The sequence below is a fragment of the Thunnus maccoyii genome, chromosome 11 (assembly GCF_910596095.1).
Source record: "Thunnus maccoyii chromosome 11, fThuMac1.1, whole genome shotgun sequence".
Taxonomy (NCBI): domain Eukaryota; kingdom Metazoa; phylum Chordata; class Actinopteri; order Scombriformes; family Scombridae; genus Thunnus; species Thunnus maccoyii.
This window is the reverse complement of record NC_056543.1, coordinates 30,415,850-30,434,896: the sequence shown is the minus strand read 5'-3', so window position 1 is coordinate 30,434,896 and position 19,047 is coordinate 30,415,850. Positions and strand designations below refer to the sequence as shown.

Below are 19,047 nucleotides of genomic sequence, written 5' to 3'. Positions count from 1 at the left end.
GCCCTGCAAAAAGCTAGTTTATGGACCTTGTATAATCAAGCTATTTTCAACTTGAATTCATTAAAATATATGTCAAAATATTAATAAAAATACAGCCTATAAAACACTTGTATACTTGAATTTATACTTACATATCTGTCAACGTATATGTCAGTATATACTGTATGTAGATAAACCAATGTCAGCCATTAATATCAGCCCTGTTGATATATCAGTCAGGCTATGCTACTTTCCTTATCGTGCTGACAGTGTCTTGATCAAAGCATCAAACTCCAGCTGATAGCTGTCAGAGCTTCTCAGTGGTCAGGAGCACATTAATGCAAATTATATATGAAACATCTATTACTAAAGAGCATTTGTGCTTTGATCAAACTAAAACAAAATTAAATAAAGTATAAATGGACTGTTCACATTTGAATATTATTTAAATCATTTCCAGATTAACTGACAAATTTCAGAATTTAAATCTGGTCCATGCGGTGATCTGCATGCTGTGAGCATGTTTGTATGAAGTCTAGCTCTTGATAGGCTTGGCTTCCTGTTGAGTACACATACGTCCTGACAGTCAGTTGTCTCTGCCCCTGAATTTCCATCCCCCTGATCCATATGGGATTCATGCTTGGCTGACCACTCACTGTGAAAACAAACTATGAAACCCAGTGAGGGGAGACAAAGTTCTGGTGAACTGGCAGATCCAGGCTTGCCGTGTTCAAATGTTAGAATTTATTGCTCATAAACACTTCATAAATCATTGGGAGAGACCAAAAACATCCTTAAATGGTAAAATACTGTATTAGATGCTTTTGTCTGTATCTCAGGTCAGTTATGAGCATATTTGTACATCTGATTACGAGTAGGGCAATTGCTTGTGCAACGGTTGAGCCATTTCCAGCGTAAACTGTTTTCTTTACTCCTCTGAGTCCAGTCTAACTCTTCATATATCTTGTGCAGTTGTATTCATTGTTGGCAGTGGGCTATATAAAATGAGTCCTCCTCAGGGAAACATCTTATTGGAGGTCTGCAATTGTATTGGGGTGAGTCATCCTCCAGGTCTCCTCAGTCATATCAGAGGATTTATTAAAGTGCAAATTGATGAATCCACTGCTATTTCATGTCAAGAATAATTTTGTGCTGTAATAAAGGCATGAATTCACCCATTACTGCTGTTTCTGTGTTAGCTTTCCATTTTCAGTCCTGTTGCTTATGATTCACAGTTTGCCATCAAAAATCGCTTGAGGAGATCGAAGCAAGACCCTAAGAGGGAGCACTGGTTGGACTGGGCTGAAGAGAAGTACTCGGTAATGAAAGGACTCCTACTCTTAACTCTTCCATGTGACAGCTTGTATCTATCTAAGAGTGTTTTCTGAGGATTGCACTTTTCAAAGATTCAAAATAGCGTGATGTTATTGCATCAATAATCCATCCAGTCTGTGTGTTTGTGTGTCAACAGAAGCGTCTGATTCAGGAGATTAAAATGGTTCTGCGGGTTTTGGTGCTCTACATCCCCCTGCCAATGTTCTGGGCTCTGTTCGATCAGCAGGTGTGTGAAGACAAAAGACTGTGTGTCTTTAATATGTGTTGCAGTTGGTGTACAAGCAATAAATATAGTCAGTTAGTAGTTAGTTATAGTTTTTATTTGACAATTTATGAAAACAAATTTACACAATACAAATATATACACACACATACAGTACCAGTCAAAAGTTTGGACACACTTTCTCATTCAAGGGAATGACTGGTACTGTATATAATACACACCACATGTTGTCAAGGATAAAACAACAAAGTTGACAAAAAAGACTTATTTCCATTGTGGTCCTCTAGTCCAGTGGTTCCTAACAAGCGGTTATAAGATAAGTCTGAGCAAGATTAATTACAAGATAAGGAATAAAAAAAGGGAAATAGTTTTGGAAATAGATGTTCCTCTTCAGGCCTCTAAAAACTATTGAAATGAAACAACTCATAGAGTTATAAAACCTGTGAGAAAGGTTTGCGAGGGGCCATTACTTCACTCACAAGCAAAAAAGACCCACTCAGGCAGAGAGGTGATATCAAATTATTAAAATGTCAATTCACATTATGGTTATTACAATTTCACAGCAGTACAAACATACTGTTTAACAACACAAACATCAGCTTGTATTAGTCGAACTGTAATAAAGCTGAAACAATTATTAATTGGTTAGTCGACTGACAAAAAAATTTTTCATGCAAATTTGCCAAACATGCACCGGTTCAAGCTTCTCAAATGTGCTTCCCTTTGTCAGAAATGAAAAAATTGAATGTTTGAGTTTCGGACTGACTATTGTTCACATAAAACAAGTCAATTGAATATGTCACCTTGGGCTCTGGGACACTATAATGGGCAAATTTCAAAACTTCAGAACTTAAATAATGTGCCTGCAAGGACTCATTGTCATTATCGGATTTTTCCTGTTATGTTTATCAGCTGTGAGTAGCTCCGTCATGTCTGTTGTGTATGCATTGTGGGACAATATTCATTAAAAGAGTCCAATTTTACTTGTATACCTGCATTTTCAAAGTCCCTATGTTCGAAATTTTGGAAGTTGGCAACCTCTAGTGGTGGTATGTGGCTGACAGCAAGATACACCACTGCCTACGGATCCCACCAGAGGACATTCAAAATGACTGACTGAAAGCACAGAATGCACCACTTTTCACCAGGATTTTCTCATTTTTCTAACAGACAAAAACTAATTGCATGAAAATAATTCCAGACATAGGGGCTTTAAGTATACTATACTTTGTTGTTTTAGTATGTGGTGTGCAGCTGGAACATAGCTAAATTGGTCTGTAATTTAAATAAATAGAAATAATGAGCTTTAATTTGACTACTTAATTCCCTCTTGACTTATATATCAGGCGTTGAAAGCAGGTTATACGGAACATTGCAGTGGCAACTTCATTCTCAGTGCATGCTGGTAGTACATTCATGACCAGTCAGCACCAGGCCAAGGTTATGTGTCATAGCTGACTTATAAAATCCCATTACTACCTGTTATTCTTCTCCTCTGGCCAACACTCAACACAACCATCTGATTATGTAAAACCTGAGATCCATATCTAACATGCTGGACCCTGGACTCATTCTTCATTTAAAACTACTCATTTAAATAAGGTCAGAAAAAACAAACAAACGCGTGTTCTGTGGAATTCAGGTCAAGAAGTTTACCGGTTATTCATTTGAGCCCTCTCCAGGAAAGCAAACCAAATAAGTCTGCTGTGGTTAAAGGGTTATTTTACTAAGCTTACAGTGAGCTGTTGCCTTGACATAACAGCCAGTGTTTCGCTTTATTGCAGGGTTCCCGCTGGACACTCCAAGCCACCGGGATGGACATGGCTTTTGTAAGTTTGAGTTTCCTTACATGACATAACAACATTGTCAAAATTTCTAAAAGCTGATAACATCTTTTAGTGCACTTTGATATCAATGGATGGTTTGTGATATTCATCAGATTGCACAAACTGTAAAACACACCTTCCCTTTTTTAGGGTGTTGTTGCAACGTGTCATTTTACTCCAGTAACATTGTAAAATATTATATTGTGTATGGCCTTGATAAATCCTCATCAGGTTTAAGTGGATTTCATAGGACAATGCACATCCTGTTAGATTTAGTTAAAGTTTAAATGGCTGTCTTGTTAATCTGAAATCATCTTGTTTTATTACAGGGAGACTCTTTCGTCATTAAGCCTGACCAAATGCAGGTGTGTGCAGCTCCTCCTGTCATCAGTGGGATCTATTTTTTGTAGAATAACTCTGTTAAGATTAAGATTTGAATATTTTTAATGTTTCTGGCATAAATGATTTTCACTTCCAATGAAAACGCACTCGGGGTCACATCAGTGCATAAAGGCGACTGATTGACTGTTGACTTGACTAGTGATGTTGCCATTCTCATGAAAACATTTTTATAGCTGTTTATCGCTGCCAGCTTTATGGAATCAGAATGTCTGTCAGTCTCTTTATTTGTGTGTTACTCTAATCTTTATAATTTTATGAGTTTTATTTAGCTATTATATTAATATTATAATTATAGAGTCATTTAAAGGTGAATTTTCCCTCCCTGTTGTCTAGATGTTGAACGCGCTGCTGATTCTTGTCTTTGTGCCCATCTTTGACCTCATCATATATCCACTCGTTGCCCTCTGCAGAATCAATGTCACGTGAGTAGAAGCCTGTTGTTTTGGATACTACTGTCTTTATTGCAGACATGATCATTTTTAGAAGGAAAGGACACATTTGCAGCAGATGATATTACATCAAAACAAGTGATGATTCAGTCTCTTATCAGGCAGGACATCAGTGAAGAGGCTGATGTGGAAATGCATGATTCATAGCGATGAAAGCCTGATGTTTAGAACAGTAAACACACACCGTGCTTACCATAATGAAGTGTCTAAATGTGTCGACTGTGTATCAGACACTGACTCTCTCTGCCTTCAGTCCTCTTAGGAAAATGAACGTAGGGATGATTCTTGCAGCAGTGGCCTTCGCACTAGCTGCGCTGGTGGATGTGAACGTCATAGTACGTATGAGCAGCGATCATGAATCTTGCCTCTTGTTACAATAATAGTCACTAACCAAAACCCTTACTAACTTACACACATACAGTAGGATTACCTGCATGCATTCACATTCAGCCAGAAAACATAAAAATGCCTGAACACAGACTGCCTGACTTAAATATAACAAGAGTTCCCATGCATCCTGGAAATCCTGGAATTTATTAATGCTGATTTCCAGTCACATGGACACCAAAAGGTTCTGGAAAACTGCTGTCCTTACACTTAGGTTATTATGCTGTATAAAGTGAAATATCTCAACAATTCAAATTAAAAAGTGCAGTAAGACGTAAATGTCTAAAATATTCTTCTGAACATTAAATGTGCAGCTTTGTCTGTTGTTTCTTATTTTTGTCTCTGCTGAATAAATGTTTTACACATTTTTAAGTCATATTGCTATATTTATTATCATCCCATTCTAATGCTCTGACCATCTCAGAATGAACCATAAATAGTAGCATATATGTCATTAAGTCTCTGAAAATATCCTGGAAAATAATTTCTTGAAAAGACTGGGTTCTGTGATATTTATCACTGTGGTGCTCTGATTTCCTTCTCTGTTTATTAGAAAACAGTGGTGGATCCTGCACCTGCAGGGAAGTGTCTCCTGCAGGTATTCAACCTGGCAGATGGTAACGTCAGTCTGCAATTCCCCGACAACAACAACAACCTGTTCCCACAGCCGATCCAACACCTTCAGGTAACCAGATGGGAGGAGACAAAAACAACTTTTTACACTATTTAGCAACCCAATATCACAGCAGTTTGTGAAATAGTCATAAAATTTAATCAATAGTTTCATGTACGTGGATGTGAATTTTCCATTCCACTTTCAAACAAATGTCAGTTGCCGCCGCCTTGAAGTAACCTATTTTCATCACTGTGTTAAGGTTTTCTTTTAATGGTATCTTTAACATTTCTCAACACACAAACATGAAAGTGTCCTTGATAACTCAACAATATGACAGATTAATGTTAAGGCCATCAGTTTTAATTATTTCTCCTTTGATTCTGAGAAATAAAGGTTTTTGATAGTGGAAGGCACTGTGTTGTGGACACGTTCGACTGCTGTTTTGGGTTGTCTGCTGTCGGTGGGCTTCATTCCCTTTCAAATTGCCACCAGTCGGCTGCAACCTGAATCCAAATGTCACCATCTCTGTTAAGAAAAGGCGTTGGTGTTATAAAATAGGAAGTAGCTATTTTAATTTTATATTTCCAAGAATATATCGCTGAGGATATTTAATATGAAATCATCTTTCTTAAAACATGGTCTTAATTTATATTAAGCTACATCCAATAAAGCACTCCAACTTTGTGTGTGTGTGTGTGTGTGTGCATCAAATCTTGTAGCATGGCCATATGAATGGGATGAAGACGTGGTTATCAAACTGGACTTTACATTTCACATTCCTCGTTTAATCCTTACACTTGTCACTTTCATATATTTCATCAAACTGGACTTCAGATTGTGCATTGCATTCAGACTCAACCCTAACCCAAGCACTTCAGGCCTTCCTCCAAGCCTGTATTAATGCCCTCGGTTGTCAGCAGTATTGTAATCCCTGAAGGTGACACACTTTTTGCTCACTATTTCCACTAAATAAGAAAAACACAAACAAACAAACAAAAAACTTCATTTCATATATTGGGCCTTCAAAGTGCTCTCTGAAACTAGTCCTGGGATGGCTTGTGTCCATGAAATGAGAACATTAAAACTCTGTGGTAGAGCTAAACCATCGTTGGAAAGGTCTTGACCTGGAGAGTAATATATGTCAGCATGAATATTCTAGATGCCTCCTGCTTTGAAATACTGACCTTTGAAACTTGACCTTGGTGCATGTTTGAAGGCTTATAATTCAGCAACAAAAGGGGTTGCAGACATGGGACCAACTAGAGAGCTCTTGACCTAGCTAAAAGAGGAGTTCAACGCGCCAACCGCCCACATCTTGAACCACATCATCCAACATTATGTGTGCGTGTGTGTGTGTGTGTGCCAACATTTCATTCTGGCGACTGGGTTGTTTTAGTTTAAAAGGCAGGGAAGCAGTTTCCTGTTGTTTGTTGACCATCCTTCACATGAGCCAGAGCCATTGACAAAAAGTGCTCTGACAGGAACCGCTCTACCTCACTTCATATTTCTTCGCAAATTTGAAAATTCATGTCCATGTACACAAATCTATAGATTAAATTTTGTGACTATTTCACAGCAGGAGCAGCAGTGATACTGGGTTGTATTTAGTATGCATTCGGGGCAGCTCAGAGTCCTTTTTCATATTCATATTAATACACTGGGTTTTCTTTTATTCAGTCAGGATTGTAGACTCTACCAGAGGTCTGAGTGTGTGTGAGTGTGTTTGCCATGTGAGAAAGAGCTGGCCTGTGCAGCGTTTATCAATCCCTTCATTCAATGATGTCAACTTCATTAAACCAGGAAATTCATCACTGAAATATAAAAATATGTTTTGCAGGATTGTCTCCTATAGGTGAGACAGCAGCAGCACACAGAACAGAGAAGTTAGAAAACATATAAAGCAGATTGGTATTAAAATATGGAAAGAACAAACATGTGGAAATATTCTGTAGGCTCATAATGACTGTGCTGTTTGTACTTAGTAATGCCCTTTAGATATTTAAAACCTATTTTGTTGGTTAGTTTTTACTGTATGTATTTGCTTTGCAATGAACCCAGTAAGTTAAACTTGTGTTTACCAGCCACTGACTGAGCCTTCTTCTGCTCTACAGGAACATTTTAGAGACCTCATTCACAGACATATGTTATGTGTGAGGTTTCTGGTTAAATTTTCTAAACAAAACTATTTTAATACTCAACAATTTCTAAACAATACAAATAAAGGCATCCTTAAAAAGTACTTTGCAAGTAAAGAGTTCTGTCTTCTGAAGCTAAGTGTTATACTCTATTTCATTCTCTCATTTTGTCAGAGATGGTGTTGAGATGTTTTTCAAACGGTGGGGATTTTGGAACATTCATTAACCCTTTGGTCTGTCTTTGTCAGGACCCTCCTGAATATGTGACACTTCCGCTGGAGGCGTCCAGCAAGGAACTGCAGATTCAAGTCAGCCAGAACGGAAACATCTCTGAGTGTAACCAGACGTTTGACCAAGAGGAGGCCTACAGTCTCATCTTATACCCCAACACTACTGGAATTCAGTGCAAACTTGTGAGTATAAAAGAAATACTGCACACACAATGATTGAGTGAGTGGTATTAGCAGAGTCTGTACTAGATAAGAACAGCGCTCTGAAATTCAAGGAACAGCATAAATCAATGAGAAGAGAATGAATGTTTTACATAAACGAGTGGCTGTGTTCATTTATAATCCAGGTGCACGACAACATAAAGAAAAGTGAAGATGGGAATCCTCTTCTGAGGTAAAAAACTGTATGTTTAATATTGGAGGTTAAGACTCTCCTTATCTTTTATACCTACATTGTCAAACATTTTCATCTACTTCAAAATAGAAGTTCACATGCTGCTCTAAAGAATATGTTCATATGTTCAAGTCTGCAGTAAAAAAAACACTCGCATGCCCATATGTACAGTACGTTGTAAGAGTCATTGTTTGCTGTAATCATCCCTCCCGTCCGTGCTGGCCTCCCTGGCTTTATGGAAACACGTTCTCCATCTATGTGGACAGTATTCCCATGAAAGATGAGATCGCCATTATAAAAACAAAACACAAAACAAAACAAACAAAAAAAAGTACAAAATACAAATTTTTCCCTCCAAGGAAAACACAAGACAACTGATATGCAGATATGTATATTGTAGAAGAGAAAAAACTTGCCATTTAATTTCAGTTGGTAGAGATGGGGGACAAAATCCACAGTCCTCATTCTGTGTAAAAATACATTTTAAAGTTCAGTTAAAGCTGATATGAACTTTCAGCAGTCCACTTGCTATATTCTAAAGTTGAAGGAGAGTAACTATATGCACATCATGTAGGTGCAAGGCTATGAAAAAGTAGTAACGCCTGCACACTCAAGTCAAAACTTTTTGACCTGATCCAGGTAGGACTGAATCATTGTCTGATTAAATTTTGTGGCTTTGAGTAAGTGTGCAGGTATTACTACTATGTTCTTAAGTTACCATCTCTTTTGGCATTTTAGCTTTATTTGACAGCAAAACAGACTGACGAGAAACATGGGAGGGAGGGGTATGACAAGAAAGGTCCATGGTTGGAATCAAGCTGCAGACGTTGCTGTGATCAGACTGCTACATCCTCATAGCTGCAGCTGAACTTATGGATGCATTTTTGTACAGGATGAGGACTCTGGATTTTTTCCTCTATCACCTCTCTTCATGGCCAAAATGAAGGAATGATTACAGCATCCAAAACTTGCTGTTGCAAAGTACATATGGCCCTGTTGACATTTCATAGATTAAAAAAAAAAATCTGTCCACCAGCAAAGTGTAAAAATGACTACTTGTCGTTTCACGTGGGGTTATGTCAGCAGGTCTTGGCCAAGAAATACAGTAGTTCAGCACATAAATACATAAGTATAACCACAACTAGTAATTTTTATATTGTGGTTTTTGTGTTAATTGTGAGCTTTAATTTTAATTAGTGAGCTTTAGAGATGGTAAGCAGGCAGAGCCAGGCAAGCTGTTTCCCCCTGCTTCCAGTCTTTATACTAAAGTAAACTAACCAGCTGCTGACTGTAGCTTCATATTCATTGTACAGATTAAGTGGTATCAATCTTCTCATTTGACTCTTGCCAAGAAAGAGAAGAACCTACTTTTTTAAAATGTCAAAGAATTCCTTTAAGAGAAAAAATGGGAACTTCTCCTTTAAAAATGTAGGTTAACTAATTTAAACCTGAATAATAAGTTAAGTTTGCTCTAATTCTAATTTTACAGGTTCCTCAACACACAGCTGGAGACAGTAAACCTAACTGTTGGAGATGTGTCTTTCCACGTGCCCCCCGGTTACAGCATGACGCTTAACAAGACTGTGCCATGGGGAACGTGAGTAGAACTGGGTGAGGGAGCTGGGTGGGGGTGGGGATCTAGCGTCTGTAACTCAATACAGTCTCTCTCTAAGCATTTTTCTCAGTCGTGTCTCTGAAAAAGTGAAACGTGATTCTGGGAGTTGACTACTCCTAATATAAAGTATCTACAGTAGTCAGTTGCTTTTACGATTTGAAACATTTGTGGTCTTCACAAAATGAAAAACAACAGCCCTCAGCGTGGTTTTACAAATAAATTATCATAAAAAAATATTACAGCTTTGTCTGAACTAGCCACAGCCCCCGGCGCTGCCAATGAACTCTTCTTCTGTTGAGCTGGTACAGTTTATAATTGGCTATAATCAGTATTATGAATTTGATCAAATGACTATGTGTAATGTGAAAAGGCATGCTCGTAGTCCTGAACTCACTGATTGCCCAACTCTTATCTCATTGTTTTTTTTAGTTTTCCATCCCACATGTTTATGGTTTAGGTTCATTCTCACCACTTGCATCGTTTTCGATCAAGACGTATCTAAAAATCCACTGTACGCCACTAGCTGAGCATAAAACACACAGATTCAGTTTGCAATTTAGCAGCTTAAGAGCCAGATATTCCTCTCAGGAATTGGTGAAACAGAACTAAAAGGGAGAGTCAATATTAGACTTACAATCACCTGAGGGGTGTACTACGAAGCAAGTTCAACATACCCAGGCTTTTTTTGTGTGAGCTGGATCAACAAACCCTAAACTCGCGATCAGAGATAAGTGGTATCACGATGGTGGATATGAACTTTCTTTGTTAACTCAGGCTTTCTGCTTCAGGCTCTGTGCACGTCCCCATAAAAACAAATGTATTAATTATGTAATTAGTTTATATACATATTTTACCACTCAATGCACTCTCCGTGCCTCCCACACCCAAAGCTCTTAAACTTTAAACTTGATGCAGCAGATTCAAACATTATACTCAAGAAGTGCATTCAGGTCTGACTCTGTCCCATAATGAAGGATAAGTGGAAATCACTTTAGATTCTGGTCAAATCAAAGTGAAATTAATATTATAGATTGAATATTACCTGTGATAAATACCAATAGATTAATCTTTTTTTGTTCAAAGTATTTTTTCATTAGTTTTTTGTTTTTTATTTGTTTCTTTTTTACAATTTGAAATACAGTTTGATATATTGTAACAAAATCCCATCCCACAAGTAACCCTAACCTCTTGCACCATTACAAATTTACAGTATGACATATCAAATCAATGGCAAGTATGGTAAAAGACTAATCAGTTTTCTAATCAGTGTTCTAATAGCTGCAGTACCAGCAGTATTTAACGGACTTCGCAGGAAATCAGGTGGTTAGTGAAAGGGCAGCGCTTTTTATTGCTGATTTAAGCTGAAACTCGGAACATAACCTGCTCCAGACCAGGTTAAGTTCGCAGCATCATTTACCACGGTGATATAGCCAGGTTAAAAGAAAGCCACCTTTGTGACATTGAAAACCCTGGCCTTATGCTCAACATACCTCGCCAACCCACTAATCTTGCTTCGTAGTACACCCCTCAGGTGGACATAAACACAACTCCAGATGAATGATAAAGTTGCTCCTCATCTGATGGATGTGTAAACAACTAACTGTTTGCTAACTAGTTAGCCATATCAACTAAAAAGTTGACATGTTCACAACTTGTTTCTGCTGCCCCCTGAGTCGCCAAAAATCAGTTTTGGCAGGTTTAAGTAAAGAAGCATATAACATTTTTGTTTTTCTCTTTAATACCATACCTGTCTAGACAAACTGAATGAACTACAAGACACACTGTTGTTGAGTAAGAGTATGTTCCAAGTCTGGATATTTAGTCATTTGCATCACAAAAAAATGTCAATGCAACTTTGAATGAGGTTTCCTCCAAAGTTCTGCTTTCATTTTGGCTCTCTAGTGTAAGAATTTTTTTTTTTCATCACACAATCAACTGCAATCATCTCCCCACTCCCCACTGACTACCCATCTGCTCTCTGGATCTGTGAAGAGGATGTGTCAGCTCTTTCAGAGACAGAAAATCACGAAGGCACCAGGCCCAGATGCTGTCATCCTCCTGTCTAAAAGTCTGTGCTGATCAGCTGGCCCCCATCTTTACACAGACTTCTGATTCAGATTTTTTAAAACTTTTTACACTTAACAATCCTTTACATAATGAAGCTCAGCTAAAACCTACAGTATGTAGATCTGCACAGATGTGATTCCCAACACAAGAATGACAACAAAAATAGTGAAAATGACAAAGAACAGTATTAAAAAAGATGTTGTGACATAATGACGATTGCTAATGTTGATGTTTATTTGAGTATTAATCTAGACTATAAACCCTTAATACTGTAATCGATTAACATATAGATAAGTGGTGGCAACCAGTCCCTTTTTTAGCAGAAAAATAAAAACATTAACTTAAAGCTTTTATGAAAATGTCTGCCTTTGGTGGCTCCCAGTGGTAATATTAAAGAGGACATTGTGGCAGACAGTAATAGAGTTGTGAAGTAGGAGGAGATGCTGCTTCTGCAGTTATTTTTGCCACTGTGAATTCCAATTTGCAGGTTTTCAATTAATGTATCCTCAATGTTCCTCAACAATGAAACATGGGCCTTATGCTATGACCATCAGTTTTAATGGTTTCAGCTTAGTTTCTGAGACATCCCGTTCTTCCATCCGTTTGGTTATTGTTGTGAATTTAAAGTTGAACATTCATGAAAATACATGACAATAATTATTGGTAATACTGTATATTGAAATTGTTCATGGGAAACTGCCAAGTTAAAAGTAAAATACCAAATTCCATTGTCATTCACACATTAACTTATGGCAACAGAATGGACAGATAAGTGTAAATCAAAATCACTGTATAAAAAAACTACATTACCAACAATTCTACAAACCAGGAAGTGGTGACACTGAGTATGTTGTTAGACAACAGACAAGTTCAGAACATTGTGTCGTTGCAATTGGGAATCTAGTCATCATCTTCATGTGTCTACAAAACAAACAAACGCATGTGTTCTGTGCAAGGCAGGTCAAGAAGTTTACTAGTTATTCATTAGAGTCCTCTCCAGGAAAGCAAACCAAATAAGTCTGCTGTGGTTAAAGTGTTATTTTGTTAAGCCAACAGTGAGCGGTTGCCTTGACATAACATAACACTCAGTGTTTTGCTTTATTGCAGGGATCTGTTTCTTTAAATCAAAGAAACAGATCATTATTTAAAACTTTTAAATAATGCTCATCACAGAGAGTTTCTGCAGTTTCTTGGAAATTCAAGCCACGTCCAAGCCAGATTATGTTGTTGACTGAGTGATCAAGAGTTTTAATTCCAGAACCAGGATGCCTGAAATAACTTAATCCAAAATTTAGCCACAATTAATTAATGAATTGATTTTATACATGTGTATATAACTTTTGAATTCAGTGTAGACTTGTACATAATCAGATCACTTCAATCTGTGTGCCTTCTATTATTCTCTAATTCCTCCCATCCTTCATGTACCTCCTGGTAGTTTCTCAGATGTCAGCTGCAGCACAAAGTCAAAGAAGTGCTCTGTTCTTGATCTGGGCCTGCTGGACTTTGGAGCTTCCTACACTGTCATACTCATGGAGGTCAGGATGCTTGCTATACCGATTTTATACAGAAATTTTACTGGTTATCCATCCTGACAGACCAGTCTCTGTGTATTTTTCAGGAATCGGGTAAAATTGTGGCTTACAAGATGGAGGATGTGAAAGCCAACGATGTACATATTGCCTGGCAGATCCCTCAGTACATCCTGATAACTGCGGCAGAGGTCATGTTCTCCATTACAGGCCTGGAGTTCTCCTACTCACAGGTTTGTCATGATACACACCAAAATATCAGTGGGGCTATGGCTCTGTATTGCATGTATTTTGTATATTCTGTATTATTGTCTGTTCTGTGGCAAACCTTTGTTTCAACCTGTAGACTTAAAAGGAACAGTACACCTTATTCAAGAGGGACAGAAGCTGTAGTCAGCTTGGATTCATTAGAACTACTACTGTGACCCTAATCTAAGACACTAATTCACCAGATGGAAGACTTCTTAGTGACTTATGAGGCAAAAAAATGAAAAAGAAGATTACGAGTTCCCTCTGACAGTCTTCTAGCACTGCAATATGTAGCACAGTTATCCTGGATCAGCACTAAGCTAGTTTCAATGGCAAGTTTGGCAGTTTTTACAAAGTATCAAAACCATCCATAGAAACCTATCATATCAAACCACTTTTGCAGCATAATTCAAATCTGCGCTGTCTATTTGCATAATCATTATGTTACAGATATTCATTTTTCCCCCCAAAATGGATTAAATACAAAGCTGTTGTTTGTCAAAAGTAAACAGTTTCAAACAAGTCATTACATCTCAAACTTGGACCCAAAAAAGTGGAACATTTTGCAAATTAACACTCAAAAATCTTCAGAAAGAAGTAATAGCATGGATCAGCAAGAACAGAAGAGAAAACATCATCTTTGGATATATTTTTCAAATCAAAACAACTAGCTAGCTGTCAACTGCTAACTGCTACCTGCTGTCACCAATATTCCAAAGGAGATACAGCACTAAAGAAGCTAACAGATGAGTATTTTTTTTTTGAAAACAAGATGAAAACTTAAAGGATCCTTGTTGGTAATGTAATCCACACATGCTGGAGCCTCTCTATGCACCCTGGACTCAAGAAGTGATGGCATATGACTGGGGGTCACTCTTTGGGATGGGAAGATGGTCAGCTCACCCCCCTGCCGACTCTGCTACCAGGCCAGTCCAGGTTTTCAAATGTAAACATCAGATTAAACATCAAGTAAGACCATCTGTACATCCATCTCAACATCAAAGGAAATGGTCCTGGCCACATGGATCTTCTGCGTCAAGTTCAAGGCAGTGTTTCATTAGCAAAAACACCTGGGCTGTGTTTCATGGAGTGCTTTTTGGACTACTGTTGGCACTCATTGCTGTATTGCCTGTACATGTCTGTCTGGCAATGGGAAACAACTGGGACACTGGGTGATTGAGCTTGTGGCTCATGGCGACTTGACGCTCCAGTGAGTTTTCATCATAACTTACTGGGATATTTTGCAATCAATTCCTCTGTCTTGTGGCACGGACAAGCCCAGGCACCAGAGCGAATCTCCAATCCAGTGGACCGGTCATCTGCCACCCCATTTCGTTCCCCATCTCCTCTTCATACTGATCCTGCTCTCCGGAGATGTTCAGCTAAATCCTGGACCAGTGACACCTGGAGTGCTGCAGAACTTCGATGCTGATTTGTGCCCAAGTGTGTCTGGGACTCCTCTGGTGCCAGTGATGAATGAGCAGCAATTTTCTGAGCCAGACTTCTCCCATAACAGACTAAACTTTGTTAACACGAGGCATGATGTCTCAATGAATAACTTTTTGCTACCGAGCTATAGAAACCTTGATAGGTCACAAAACCTGCTGCTGACACCACTGTGTGTTGAAACCCTGCAGTGAGGAGGCAGAGCTTATTCAAAACCTTCCAAACTGTCAATCATACAAAAATCTTATGGGACCCGAAGCTGAAACCGAGGGGGCTATTCAGTGGACATTTTAACATCAGAAGCATTACTGCAAAGAGCAATCAGCTAACTCATCTTGTGTCTGACTTAAATCTGGACTCTCTCTGTCTGACTGAAACATGGTTGAAACAAACAACTCCTGCGAGTGTGTTCACGGTGCCCGGATACCAATGTTTCAGAAGAGACAGACCTGATGGAAGAAGAGGAGGGGCGCTTTTTTATGTGAGACAACATCAAATGTGAACCTGTGGTGTATAATGCAGGTAACACGTTAGAATATGTTGGGATAAAAATAATGTTATCCCAGCAAATGTCTTTTAACATCATAGGTATCTATAGACCCCCTTCTGCAGATGACACTTTCTATGATCAACTCACAGAAGTCTTGAAAGAGTGCAATCTCAACAAGGAATTATTACTTATGTGTGATTTTAATGTGAACTGGGAGGATAAAATTAAGAGGAAAAAACTAAAAATGATCACAGAGAAATTTCAATTAGAACAACTAGTAAAAGGCCCAACTAGGATTGCAAAATGCTCCAGTACACAAATTGATCTGATATTTACTAACAAACCAGAAAGAATAACTAAAAGTTATAATTTAATCACTGGCTTATCAGATCATAACCTAACCCTATGTGTGAGAAAACTGACTAAAAGTAGATTTAAGACCACAGCAACTAAGACAATGATCCTTCAATGCATACCCAGAGTTAAGCAAGAAGAATTTACCAATGAAATTAAGAGCTTGAACTGGGATGATGTACTGTCCTCTGATGATCTGGACTATGGCTGTGATACTTTCACTCACAGAATCAACTCTGTGAGGGAAAGATTTAATGTGAGGATACAGATAAAATCTAAAAATAAAAACAATTTACCGTGGTTTAATGAAAATTTGTGGAAACTAATGAAATCTAGAGATGCTGCACTAAGGAAGGCAATTAAAACTAGAAGAGACACTGACATGCTGATTTATAAAGGTTTAAGGAACAAAGTTATCCAAGAGCTAAGAGAAGCTAAATCTCGTTTTTATCTCAATATTATGAATGAGGCAAAAGGCAACAGTAAATTGATCTGGAAAAACACAGGGAGGGACCAAAAATCTTTAGGAGATTTTAAACTCAAAGTACAGGGAAAGTTAATTGAAGATCATTTTACTGTTGTTTCTGTCTTTAATAAATTTTTTTCTTGAATCTGTATATGAGTTAGGAAAAAAAATTACAAAAAAGAAACTGGATATTGTTCCTATAGATACTAAAGACCAGGTTTCGAGCTGGTAGAGACTAATGAGTTACAAGTAAACAAAATCCGTGTTTTTTTTTTGCTTTGTACTGTTTGTTGTTGTGCTGTTGTATGTTTTGATTGTGGGGGACTACGGATGCAAATTAGCTTCAAGCTAACTCTGGTGCAGTGCTTAAAAATGCACACTGTCCCAATCAATAAATCAAATCAACAGCTAACCATGCTAATGCTAAGGAAGGAACCATGCTAAGGAAGCTGTGTATTTACTCAATTTGGGGGAAAATGTGCATATTTGGAACATATTGAACGTATACAAATGGACAAAGTTTCAATGGACATTTTGATACTTTTTCGCCATTAACTGGTTTCTTTTTGAATTGCAATTGTTGTCAAACAAGCTGACTGAAGCAAACATCAACTTTTCAGAGCCTCCTCTCAAGCCTACAGGGGTTGAACGTTTGACACAGACATAGTGACCCTTTTTTAAAAATATTTTTGCTTGAGCCCAGGACTGCTTGTTGTCTCATTACAACACTGGATCTTCTGTCCCTGCAGGCTCCAGCCAACATGAAGTCAGTCCTGCAGGCTGGCTGGCTGTTCACTGTTGCAATTGGGAACCTGATAGTGCTGGTTGTGGCGGAGGGGGCTGGACTGGAACAGGTAGGTTACAACGTCATGGGGAACTTAAATGGGAGACTTAAAAATATTTCTTCCAAAATATAAGGAAATAGGAGGGTATACATAATAAAAAATCCAGTCAATCACCATTTTTATAAAACAGTTTTATGGATAAAGTGCCTTCATGCTGTAAATACACACTTTTTTTTTTGTCCCTGATGATCAGGCTGAAAGTTTTAACCCTCATCTTTTTAATAACTATATTGCTCATAAACACTGTATCATGTTTTGATTATTTAATCCAATAAAGGGCTCTTTACTATTGTTTCTTCATTAAAATACACATCTACAGCTATAACCTTTCATCATAACGTGTTACAAGCTTTATTTTCTCAGCAAACTTCAACACTGAATAATATCCCTCTGTACCCCATAGTCATACACGCTAACCTGTATTTGTTGTCCCAGTGGAAAGAGTTCGCCCTGTTTGCTGTCCTGCTGTTTGGTGTCTGCATCATCTTCGGCATCATGTCTTGTCTCTACACCTACGTTGACCCCGAGCTGCTGGACAAGATTAACCTGGAGGATTTAGGGAAGGAGGAAGATGACGATGACAACATGAAGGAAAAAACTAATGACATGCATTTGAAGAAAACGGGGAAGAGCACCAGATTGTAACTGTGCCACATTACATATGCCATCTTTGATGCTGTAGCTCATTTGATTCTGCTAACAAATGTGAAGTATTGGACGTATTAGACAAGGAGACTTCAGGAGAAGGTACCCTGTTTTAATTCAGATTCTTTTTTCTTTTCATGTTTTGGTTTTGAGGTACATTTTTTTGTGAAAAGGAACCATATCTTGTGGTTTGAAGTTTAGTATTGGTTTGTCATGGCATTAATATCTTTTATGAAACCTTTGTGAACACTCCAGTAGATTCTACATTTACAACCAGCAAGGTAAGTATTTTCTGAGAGTGAATAGATATGCATGAAGTAGTGAGGCTAAATACTATGTGATTTCTCACACCTTGATCAATAAATGGAGTTATTACAGATACATATCAATTATTATATGCTCTATATATTTGTTGCATATTAACTCCATCTCAAAATATTTTCTGTGATGCTAAATAATGCGCTAACCTATATTGATTTTGACAGAACACTTTGGAGAAAGGGTTCAGTTTACATTGTGTCTATGACAATAATACTAAGGGACCATAGTTACTGGTGGTTTTGTAACAGGCTATTACTAAAAATTCACAGATAACATTACTGCTGCTGTAACTGTTTTCCAAAGCATACCACATTTTTTGATTGTTGTCCTGCCATTAAGGAAGCTGATGTTTAATGCATCAGGATAACCATTTATTTGCCTTTACCTTTTGTAAGTTACCTTATCATTTCTTGGTAGCACAGTTGCAAGCAGGGATTGTTGTGAAAAATGCTTTTTGAGTTGACATCTGAGATATAGGTGCCAGTAACATTTGATTTTCTGAAATCAAAGCTTGTCATTGCAAAATGTGACAGCATACTTGAACACATTACATAAGGAAAACAGTGCCTGCTTGCAGCTGTATTACTATACAGTACAATGATAAGTGTACAACAAGGGATTCTCTATCAAGTAATTTTCAAGTCTCCTGGAGCAGCCTGGATGGTGGGAATTAAATAAATCTAAATGGAAAATGGTCAGCAGTATTGTTAAATACTATATATGATATGTAGTTAATGTGCTAAAATATGAAAAACCAGTAAAACTGTATGGTCCTTTAAAGTCATAAAATACTTGTTGGAGACTTTATTCAGGGAAATGTGTAAATTGTGCTGCTCCCTATAAAGTTCTGTAAATACTGTTGTGATGCTGAAACTTGTTTTTGTGTGTTTGAAATTTTTAAAAGAACATTTAAAATGTGCTTTGTTGTCAGTTGTCTAATTCACATAACTAGAACAATTTTGCTCCACAGTATATTATGTTGAAAGTGTAAATATCTATGGTCTGTTCATATCAGTGGAAACCTAGTCAGGACATTAGTAA

The 19,047-nt window shown here is 37.7% G+C and overlaps 1 protein-coding gene across 3 annotated transcripts in view; it reads left to right on the top strand.

The window, feature by feature from the left end:
• The window catches only part of slc15a2 (solute carrier family 15 member 2), a 30,896-nt gene extending 11,971 nt beyond the window's left edge, over positions 1–18,925 (top strand). For all 3 annotated transcript variants that reach the window (XM_042426634.1, XM_042426633.1, XM_042426632.1), the window contains 15 exons: positions 952–1,034; positions 1,215–1,298; positions 1,451–1,540; positions 3,322–3,366; positions 3,693–3,728; positions 4,099–4,187; positions 4,468–4,549; positions 5,155–5,286; positions 7,601–7,765; positions 7,930–7,976; positions 9,466–9,573; positions 13,097–13,196; positions 13,280–13,423; positions 16,945–17,049; positions 17,476–18,925. In XM_042426634.1, the coding sequence (XP_042282568.1) occupies positions 952–1,034; positions 1,215–1,298; positions 1,451–1,540; positions 3,322–3,366; positions 3,693–3,728; positions 4,099–4,187; positions 4,468–4,549; positions 5,155–5,286; positions 7,601–7,765; positions 7,930–7,976; positions 9,466–9,573; positions 13,097–13,196; positions 13,280–13,423; positions 16,945–17,049; positions 17,476–17,685 (1,520 nt within the window). In that variant the 3' untranslated portion in view covers positions 17,686–18,925. The remainder of the gene's footprint in view (positions 1–951; positions 1,035–1,214; positions 1,299–1,450; positions 1,541–3,321; positions 3,367–3,692; positions 3,729–4,098; positions 4,188–4,467; positions 4,550–5,154; positions 5,287–7,600; positions 7,766–7,929; positions 7,977–9,465; positions 9,574–13,096; positions 13,197–13,279; positions 13,424–16,944; positions 17,050–17,475) is intronic.
• Positions 18,926–19,047: the final 122 nt, after the last annotated feature.